Here is an 11,240-nt window from a genome sequence, read left to right on the forward strand (position 1 = left end):
GAGGGATGATGGCCGAATTAACGGCCTCTAGGTGCTGCTCAAACCGCCACTCGGTTGGCTGGCCTTCCGTGCGAATTTTCATCACCGGAAAGATGGGAGTCAAAACAGGTGAATCTGAGCATGGCACAGTCACCTTCTCTTTTAAGAGAGAGTCAAAAACGGGTTGGATTCCATCCAAGGCATCACGTCGAAGGGGGTACTGCTTCCTGTGGGGCCTCTAAGAGGACTTAGGTGTGATCACCACGGGAGCGCAATCTCTGGCCAACGTCATACTTATGCTTGGCCCACAGTCCAGGTGGCACCGAATGCAACAGGGGTGAGACATCCCCAGGTTGTGGTACTGGCACCGAAGCCATTCTGTGGCCTGTGGCCAGACTAATGGCAAAAAGAGAGCAGAGGCACTCCACAGTCATTGGGGGAACTTTAACCCGATAGGCCTTCACAGCAGGTGAAAACCACGTCAAAGGGATTGAAGTTGGCTGCCAGTCATCGGCTAAATGACAGCGGAGGACAAAAGGTCCCAAATCCTTCCACTCAAGTTCGGGGGCTTTCGCAACCGAAATGTGAGGGAAGGAGTTAGCAACGTCAAACGGCGGTAGCTGGTGTGCCGTGAGTTGCACAGCAATAGCAGCGTGGTGTTCATCAAAGTACAAAAAGTCAGTGGTCAGGTGGTCATTTACAGCATCACCCAGAAGGAGGTCGCCGTAAAAGTCAGCAGCAAAGGAATGGTCTGGGTTGTGTGTGACATGTACTGTTCAGTGGCTGTACTCAGGCTTCTTCAATGTGAGGTGTTGAGGTGCGTGTTGTGCGGCCCAAACGTTAAGCTTGCAAGCATCATCAAAATTAACCCACCAGTTGTAAACAAAAAGCGTTCCAACAGATTCTTCTACAGAGTCTGTCAGCCTGAGGAACATTTGGGCTGTGGATAAAGGTCGTGAGATCTCAATGCCGGCGTCAGTACAGGTGAGAACTGCCTTAAGTTTAAGAAGCAGGTCTCTGCCCAGTAGGTTAACTGGACAGTTGTTACCAGTAACCTTTGGTAGGCGTCGGTCTTCATTAACAGACACGGTGTCGGCTCATCAAGGGAGGCCTCAGAGTCAAAAAACAAATGCTTTTGTACCAAATCCCATTGGGTTTCCTGTTGAGCCTGCATTTCTTCACCTAAATCAGGAAAAAGCCTAAAAAACTGATCTTCAGTGAATATTTCCGGGTGTTGCAATGCGTATGTCTTTGTGTCAATCAGTTCTGGTAAATGTGTGTTTGGAGCTAAAATGGATGTGTCCGGTGCGTTGTTAGTCGGAGGTCTAAGCATTGTACCCATCGGTTGGACGTTCACAGCTTCTCCCAAACCCGCGTCCGCCAGTCAGTCTGCCTGTTGGTGGCCGTCATTAGGATGACGGCTTTCGCCACTCTGTCTAGCAGGGAATCGTTTCTTATTGTATTGCTTGCCCTGTCGCCGGCCCTTCTTGAGGGGACATTTATTCGACTCTTCTCCTTCGGTCCTTGTATTGGTTGTCATATTGTTGACCGTGATCTTGATTGTGTTGAAACAATGTGAGGGCAGGAAAAGCACTCGCCAGCATCAGTCCATCACTGTTTTCTCGTGGGTTCGCCTCAAGGCCCTTCAACAAGTTCTCCAGGTTTCTGCGTGCAAGCCTGAATTTGTCCCACACCCACACGCACGTTGAATGTCTGAGTGATGAGTGCGGTGGTGGCTAGGACATGTCTCTGTCATACCCGATTGGGGTCCCACTCCAAAACAGTCTGCCGCAGACGGTCGATGTGGGGTAATTCAATGGAAGTCTAGGTCTGGGCGTATTCAGTGGAAGACAGTCGAGTTTTGAGAAGTCTGTTTATCTCCGCTCCGGTTGGACGCCAGACCTTGCAGAAAGAAGCGAGAATCTCTCCAAATGTTTTCCCTCCATTTGAGATGGGAGGAAACTCATCCTTTGCTGCCACAAGCATTTCAGGCACCATATGTCTGTATACCAATACATTATCCGTAGCGCCTGGATATTCAATCATTGGCATTGAAAAGGACGGCATGTGTAACCCGGGTGGAAAACCCTTTAATATTAATTAATTTATTATTTACCTTCCATTATATAAAATACTACATATTTACGTATTACGTCATCACGTCATGGCATTACAGCACGCCGTTATGTTGCACCGTCATGTGAGAGTGCGTACAGATCACTGTATAAACACAGCTGTGGCTGAATGCCGGTAAGAGTGAGAAGGTCACGCGACGGAGATGTTTGCTGCAGGAGCCGAACACCGGAGCCATTGATTGTCCGAAACGGAGCCATTTGCGGACTGAACCACAGAATTGGCCAGTTGATGGTGAGCTAAAGCCTAGTCTGGGCACTAAGCTGAAGATTCTGCCTGGACTGAACAAACTGACCCTCCACCGCTCTGGTCGAGCTGGTAGGAGGCTCCTTTGTGCAGCCGCTCTTTTTCTTGTTTTTCCCCCTTTGCAACCCACTAAAGGGGCCACAAACCTCATATACATTCCCCTCCAATACGTGGACTTTATCCTTCTATTGACTTGGAACTCTGGTTGTGCATTTATGAACGATGTGTGCGGCACAATTATTGAATGCCCACTGACACCAAGAAATTGTATATATTGTATTTTCCTATGTATGGCCATGTGTATTATGTTTATTGTTGTAAATGTCTAAATGTTGGTTAATTCAATTTAAGTATCACAATTTGAGGTATCACCAAAAATCAGAACTGTGTTCAGCGTCTTTACTCTCCATTCCTTGAGTTAAATCTAGGCTTCTGATTCTAGCCCACTACTGATAATTGCATTGCTATCTGTCTGTACAAACCTTGTACCTAAATGTAAGATAGCGTGCATGTTACACATGTCAATGTCAGAGGTGGAGTCAGCCTGTGCCCGGGATCGTGTCAGCGATCCGCATCTGCAACCATAGTTGAGGCTAGGCATGCTTTGCGTCGCAGAATCAGACTGGGATGGCTCTTGTAGAGGTTGATCATGTTGACATGCATGTGGGGCACGATGACCCAAATGTGCTGCTCCTACTAAAAAGAGCCTACATATCTAAGTTGAAGCATAGAAAAAAAAGATCTTTCCTATGGCATTTATTAGGGGTACAATTGGCAGTAAAAAAAAACTGTGTTTTTGACCAGAGGATTATGAGGGGGTCCTCAAAAAATGTTTTCTCCTATAAGCAGTCCCTGGAACCAAAAGAAGGTTTAAGAACAAGTGATGAACAGCTCTAAAAGATGTCCCAGAGACTACAGGACACACAGAGAAACCTACATGAGCCCATGGTACCGAGAAACTAGCGGCTAGCCCAACGTACGCCCACCAACTCAACCACCCACCTGATCTGATTTTTGCCAATAGCATGTCTAAGTAAAAAATGCATTTGGAACCAACAATGCAGAAAATGGAATGACTCCATCCTTAAGCCACATCTCAGACTTTAGTTGATATTTCCGTTTTTCTTTCAGACAACTTATGGAAGCTGTTTCAATGAGGTTAGGGTTTCAAAGTGCAGCAGAGTAGAGAGGGAAGAAAACTCAAAGTCATTTTCAAACACTGTTCTGGCTTGAAAGGCTAAATACTAATCTGGTATATCAGAGTACAATGATTTGTTTTCATTAGATGCATGACCAAGATGAAGGAAATTGCCACAAGCTTCTAAGTAGATCTGTAATCACTCTTTATTATGTTAGCAGTGGTTAATGGTACAACCGGAAGATGGAATCATCACAATTCTGAATAAGACGATAAAAAAAAACAAAACCTTTCAACTAAATGTCTCTGAAACAGAAATATATCACACCTTATTTAATTCTGGGTATTGTTGTTGAACAAAGGTAAAGGTTCTATTTCAAATGCATTTCACCTTTCATCAATAAGGAATAAATTACTTTTTGGGAGTCCAGGGTTTGCAATAATGAGCCATTAATGTTGGTGTATTATCCTTTGAGCAAAGTTGTTGCATAACATTTGCTTCTTTGTTTAGTCAACCAGTTTCCTTTTCCTTTTTAGCTGGCATTCATGGAAAATCCATGGACAGAAAATACAATACCCTCTTAAGTTAAAAGAGGAATCAATCTAATTTGTAAGGAATAAATAAAGCTCCCATAAGTATGAGTTACATTCTAATCTTTTTAAGAAATAGATGAAGAGGAACAGAAAAATGGGAAATGCCTTATTTGTTACAACAAGAGAAAGTCTTGTATTTTGAAAAACATGTTTTTAAGGTTGTTTGGGATTTTATAAATGACAGACTTGCGTTCAGTCCTGGGTGTACCCTTGGGATTAATAAACAAATGGTATGATCACTAATGAGAAAAAACACATGAGAAAGAGAACTTTATATACGGGAAAGTGCTAACTGCTTCTTTTTATATGAATCCGATACAGGGACGGAGGGTTTTGCGATCATATCATACGTAGGAAAACGAGCCATGTGACAGTTCCATAGCCAGCGAGAAAGCTCGTTGAAAATGTTTGATTGATAGCTTTAGAAGTTTCGAGGCATAATATCCCCAAGCCCCCAAAACAAGAATTATTCATATTCTCGAAGCTACGCAGAAGTTATTTGTGTTGTTGGGTTAAAATGCCAGTGTCCCAGTTTGCAATAAAATACTTATTTGAAACAAGAGTTTGGTTACCTTGAAAATAATACTTTTAGTCATGAAAAACAGATCAACTGTATACATCTACGTCTAAAGTTCCTTTTCCCATAAAGTATCGCCTCAAAATAGTTTTTACGTTCATTGCAGAAGTATAAAAAGAGGAATTACAAAAAGAACTCGCTGTATTTTGACAGAGGGAGGAAAAGCCAGAGGAAACAATATAAAAGCTCTCCATAGATTTTCCTTAATCCACACCTCAAAAACCAGGTTTGTAACTCAGGATAAAAAAAAGCATGTTTATGTGAGGTTTGAAAAAAATAAATAAATGTGTAAATTGCTGTTTAATATCAACAATTCTTTGCTAACTGTTTTACAAACCCTTTGAATGATTGATTTGAAATCAACATATGAGGCATTACAAATCAAATCAAATTCAAGATCATTGAAAATTTGGAAAAATTAAAGCATTCCAAATATAGAAAGATAAGATAATGTAAGGACAATACTATATTATAATGGTTATGTATTTGATGATACATAAACTAATATTATACAACATGAAAAATCACAGGTTATTAGAAGGGGGTGCACGGTGGATTAGTGGTTAGCACGTCCGCCTCACAGCAAGAAGGTCCTGGGTTCAAGCCCTGTGTGGAGTTTGCATGTTCTCCCCGTGCTGCGTGGGTTTCCTCCGGGTACTCCGGCTTCCTCCCACCATCCAAAAACATGACTGTAAGGTTGATTGGAGTCTCTAAATTGCCCATAGGAGTGAATGAGGGAGTGAATGGTTGTCTGTGTCTGTGTTGCCCTGTGATGGACTGGCGCCCTGTCTAGGGTGTACCCCCGCCCAGCGCCCTATGAGAGCTGGAGATTGGCACCGGCAGAACCCCGCGACCATGTTAATCGGGAATAAGTGGGTATGAAAATGGATGGATGGATGGAGGTTATTAGAACACAGCAGAGCCAGGATTTTCAGGAGGAGGAGTTTCCACCTTATAAGTCAGAAGGCGAGAAAAATTCAACTTGCCTGTTTGAAGCTGACATTTTACAAAATGTGGAATTGTAAAGGAAGGAGGAATCATAATGTTTACAACTTTGGCCCTCTGAATGATTCTAAAGGAATGTATATCACTGTAGCAAAACTATTATAATTTTTTTTTTTTTTCATAATTCTGTCCCTTTAAAGACTATTATTTTTTGTGTAGTTTCATTAAATTAACACCCGATGAAGCCTGCCCTCCCTGGATGACAAAGCCAGATTTCGCTGCTGAAAACCAAGACAAAAACATGAGACCCATCACATCCACATCAGCCCATCATCAGAGATTGACTTCCATCTGGTTTCTGATAAGTAAAGTCCCACACCACCAGACTCACTTAGTTCTTCCCTTGGGAAAAAAACTTTTCTAGTCATCTAGAAAAAAACTAGCCTTCCCTTTTGTGCTGACGTCAGCATAAATTATGGCTTACTTTAAGAGGGAGGCAAAGGCAGACAGATCAGTACGGTACTGTTAACAGTGTGAAAGAGTATCTGGACACACTCAGAGGAAATGACTCTTCAACCTACAAGGTATGACTAATTGTAATGTATTTTGATTTTGTAAAATGTATTTTATACAACCTTAACACAAAAATGGGAAAAATGTATGTATTCTGAGGAAAACATAGTGAAAGAAAACAAAATAAACTTAGCTTTCCTTTGTTTTAATTATGAACTGCATTTTCCTTTTTTATATTTGTTTTTAATTTGTTAAGTTATTTACAATTTCAGAAGATGCTTTTAAAAATAAGAACTGAACAAACTATTTTGGTAGTTTAGTGTGATTTAATTTCTTCTTGTAATTGCATTATTTACAAAGCTGAGACTTCTATGTTTAAAGAAAGCAGATTTTTTTCTACTTTAAAACAATTAATGCCACGTCAAAGAGTTACACTGCAACAAGCTGGTTTACAACAGGGTCTGTTTCCATGCTGCTTTTGATGCTTAGAGTAATAGTTCTGTTTGTATAATTTTAAATGCCATTTGTGGAGAGTTGTGTAGAGAAACTTAAAATAAATGTGATAGTTATTGTATAAACACATTTAATAAATGCTTTAAAACATTGTGTAGACTACAACACACTGTATCATAAAATAATTTTTAAAATTATATTGTTATTGATAAGATACATTTTACTGTTAAATTTTAGTAAATTATCAAATTACAAGGATATTGCAATTAAGTTTCTGAGGTCAAATATGTATCAAATATGATTGACTGGTAAGTACGATGAGGTTCAATGCTGCACAAATAAACACTATGGTGCAGCAAGTTATGTAAATTTTTCAGCGTATGGACAGAAGGCGTGTTGTCCCTCGAGAAGCGGCGGAGCACTGTTACGCTCAGGATTGACCACAATTCATTTAGCTGGATGAAATTCCCTCGATATTCAGGGCCGTGATTCAGTAAGATAAACCTGCCTGACAGAAGAGGCAGAAAGGGAGCCGGCAGTGATGATCCTCAGTACAAGTTCATTCAGACATCTCACAAGGACCACCACCGTACCCCAGACTGGTGCCCAGCTGTGCACCTAAGTTATTTATCTTTTCATGGTTTGTTTAAGAAAGTGTATTTGTACGGTTGCCGTACGGACAACCCCCTGTGCTATTGGTACGTTTAAGAAAGCACACATCTTAGGGTTAGGGTTAGTCTTAGTCACATGACCTAAACTGACCAATGCCTGACCTATCATGTGATCTAAACTGGCCAATGAGGGGCGCTGCGTATGGATAGAAGGTCCGTATATTTATACAGCTACCAAATAACCACTGCCTTTGTTTAATAGGGATGAATAACTGTTGCTTTCTGTTTAGTTAAGACTCCCACGAAGGTAACACTTGTCGCTAGTTGTGTTGGGATTGAGGAATGTTCCCTGATTGCATTTTCTTGTGTTGATGTCTCATGGTCGAGGGTGGCACAGGCACTGTGTACATCTTATAGTGTGGCACATAGAGTAAGCTGCAGACGGCAGCTCAATGGTGTGTTCTCTGAGTTTGCACTGAGTGTAGATGTCAGAGAGGTGTTTATTGTGCTTTTGCTGCCTTTTGATTGTGAGGTGTCATTGTGGGGTGTCTGGTCTTTGGGCATCTTTCTCCCTTGGCATGGTGAGGGTGCGCATTCTGGTCCATAAACTGGTGTCACGATCTGAGTTTACCTCCGTACTGTGATTATAACCCTAACCCTAACATAATCCAATAAACAAATAAAACATGCATTCGTTCACTTTGAAAAGGGTGTCAAAGAATGTAGACTGAAGTAGAAACAACCTCGCTCTCCATTGCCTTTTTTTTTACATTTACTTAATTCACATCTGAAGCCATAGTACGTAAAGCTGACATGTTAAACATGAGAGTGCGAAATAGAAATGTTGTTACTGTATGTGTTACCATAACAAATTCCTTTAAGAAATATGATTTTGAATCTGTGAGTCACACACCCAAAGTCTGTTTTCTAGTCGCTTGCACTAACAGAGAAAGCTGCTTTGCGTTGTCCAAAGGTCCTGATTTTTAGAGAAATGCCTACAGTGGTGGGATCAAAATGCTTATTAGAGTTAGCGTGAGGTGAAAGTAAAGTGCAGTGCAAAGCCTATATGATTCCTTTACAAATACAATAACTGTAGAGAATGAATGAATCCTGTATTTTATAAAGAAGATAGTAAAAGCAGCAGCTTATAACACTGATTCTGTCACATACCTCAACAGTAATGTGTTAATTTCTCATTAACAACTGATGTTTATTTAATCTTTTACAGTTTTCCAGATCTCAATGTGACGCTACTGTATGAAGAGCTCAACCACACCAATGAGTCTCATTGTCCGCACTCAGAAGCCTGGGAGTGGCTCAATACAGGGCAGCCAGTGTACATGATGTTCATTGCAGTGCTCGGAATTGTTCTCAACACTTTGGTCTTGACGGTGTTTTTCCTGCAGAAGAAGTCCTGCACTGTGGCTGAAATCTACCTGGGTAATCTGGCAGCTGCTGACCTTGTCCTTGTGTCCTGTTTGCCCTTCTGGGCCATAAGCTATGCCAATGATTATAACTGGCCTTTCGGTCAGTTCATGTGCAAAGCTGTTAATGTAGGCATTAAGATCAATGTATACTCTAGCATTTACTTCCTTGTTTTGATTAGCATAGATCGCTACATAGCCCTTGTACATCCAATGTCACATGGAAGAATGCGTAAACCAAAGTATGCCTGGCTGGGGTGTCTGCTAATGTGGGGCTTTGGTTTGATCATGAGCATTCCCGAATTTGTCTTCCGGGAAGTAAACTATTTCCCAAAGTATAACAATAGTGGTTGTTTTCTGTACTTTCCCAGCAAACATTTTGCTGTGGGCTTTGAAGCAATGTTGACAGTGTTAAATTTCATCATCCCCATCTCTATCATCTTGTTCTGCACTGTTAAGATTATTCGGGTTTTGAGGACCAAGATTATGTCGAGGCTCAACGCTGACAAAACAAAACATAAGGCCACCACTCTGATGCTGGTGGTCCTCCTGGCCTTTCTCATCTGTTGGATACCTTTCCACTTGGTCACGATTATGATCTGGCTCCTACGCATTGAAGTTTTAGGAGGGTGCTACATCACTAATGTCGTGAACATCTGCAAACTGGTTTCCAACTACCCGGCCTTCTTTAACAGCGTTTTGAACCCAATCCTCTACGTCATTGTGGGAAAGAACTTCAGGAAAAAAGTTACAGATCTTTTTAAACAATGCGGAGTAACAAAGACGCCGCTTTCAGAGCGTGGACATTCAAACCTGTCCTCAACACAGAACACTTTTTAAACAACCCCTTGAATTCACAAGCTCACACTGAAAGCATGTCACCGCTGACAGTTAAAACAGAGTTTTTGGTCACGTTTTTTTAACATATATAAAGGTAAAGTTTATTGTTTAATTACTGCTGAATAAGACATGAGACAACGTAGTTTCTACACAATACAAGCGATGAGCTGAGCTCCTCTTCTGCAGCAGCTGTGCGCATGCATGTGAGTGAGACGGAGCACAGAGGGGAGGGGCGAGGGGGGTAAAGGCAGAGCCGTTGGGGAGGCTACATTCAAAATCATGCTAACTTTCAAAAATCACCTACCCTACCTTTAAAGAACTGTCAGTAATGACGTTTATGAAGATTTTTTTTTTTTTTACCAACGTTTTTTTGTGGAATGCCTAATGCGGCCCAGCCTCACCCAGACTCTGCCTACTGTGGCCCCCAGATAATATGAGTTTCAGACCCCTGATTTAAATCATGTGTCAAATTTGGTATTTGGTATAATGTAAATTGTATATAATGTTGTATAAACTTTCTTTAATGCTGAATTTATTGATACAATTGTGTGCAAATTAGAACTTTTACAAAAAACCATTTTCTGGTCACTCTGGTAGGTAAAGTCCCAAGTGAACACATTTTTGGGCAGATTTGGGCTGTTTTTGACATAATCAGTGGATGTGTCACAAAGACTGTATTGGGAAGATGACAATTAGGAACAATACTCAAGTAGGATAAGTTTCAAGCATGCTCAGTTAATACTAAAAGTTTAATTTGCCACAAAAACAACCCCCACAAATGACACCATTAATACCAGCCTGAGCCTGACCCTACAATATGATTGTTGTAACCGAATAGAAACTCATAAGAAAAGATGTTTTTTCTGTCTTTGGTCCAGATGTGATAAACCTGTACAATCTATAGCTCTGGTTTGCTGTTCTCAGCTACCAGCTGTGGCACCTGGTGTGGCAATTTTTCTCAAATGGGGGTATGTGTACTCCTAGGGGTACGCAATAGTACTACAGGAGGTACTTGAGAGAAAGTTGAAAATTAGCAAATAAAAGCATTAAAAATATGGGGACTCTTGCATTTTTGGTTAAAAATTGTCATTATAATATGATCTTGATCAAAACATGAACAGAAAGGTTCAGTCTTTGTCCCACACCAGGCGAGAGATGACCAGAAATAATAAAAAGTGTAGAAATAAATCTATTCAGAAGCCACTAACTGTTTTATTCCACTTATTTAGAAAATGAGATTCTGTAAAATGTGTGTTGACTCTCATTCATTCCATGATTCCCTCATTGTTCTTTATCATAAAAATATATTGTCAATGTTGGATCTAAATGTGAAATGTTAAAACTGAATCTAAATGTTAAATGTTACATCTAAATGTCACGAGTGAAACTAAATGTTTAGCTAATGTGCAAATGCACCGGAAGTACCAAAATAAGTTTCTGTAAAATGTGTGTTAATGTTAACTCTCATTGTTTTTAAAGTATTCTGAGCAAAATGTTGTAGTCTGATAAAGGGGGTACTTGGATTTAGAAATAGAAAGAAAAAGGGGGTACTTGAGTCTAAAACTTCTATAATCACTGTTCTACTGCTATAGTCAATCAAAAAGGCTCATATCTGTATATTATATATAATATTTGTATTCATTACAAATATATTCAGGTTAAATTCAAGACAATTTTACAAGAACTTCTAGTAATTTAAGTGTTTAGTAACGTATTTCCCAGGATATATATAAAAATAATTTAAAAAAATATATATATATACTGTATATATATATATATTTTTTTTT

The 11,240-nt window shown here is 40.3% G+C and overlaps 1 protein-coding gene across 1 annotated transcript; it reads left to right on the plus strand.

Annotated features, from left to right (window-relative positions):
* The first annotated feature begins 6,122 nt into the window (after positions 1 to 6,122).
* LOC114456783 (B2 bradykinin receptor-like) lies at positions 6,123 to 10,869 on the plus strand. Its single transcript, XM_028438767.1, has 2 exons — positions 6,123 to 6,196; positions 8,418 to 10,869. The coding sequence occupies exons 1-2, from the start codon at positions 6,177 to 6,179 to the stop codon at positions 9,451 to 9,453; spliced, it is 1,056 nt and encodes a 351-aa protein (XP_028294568.1). The 5' UTR covers positions 6,123 to 6,176; the 3' UTR covers positions 9,454 to 10,869.
* The last annotated feature ends 371 nt before the right edge of the window (positions 10,870 to 11,240 follow it).

Source organism: Gouania willdenowi, chromosome 22, assembly GCF_900634775.1.
Source record: "Gouania willdenowi chromosome 22, fGouWil2.1, whole genome shotgun sequence".
Taxonomy (NCBI): Eukaryota; Metazoa; Chordata; class Actinopteri; order Blenniiformes; family Gobiesocidae; genus Gouania; species Gouania willdenowi.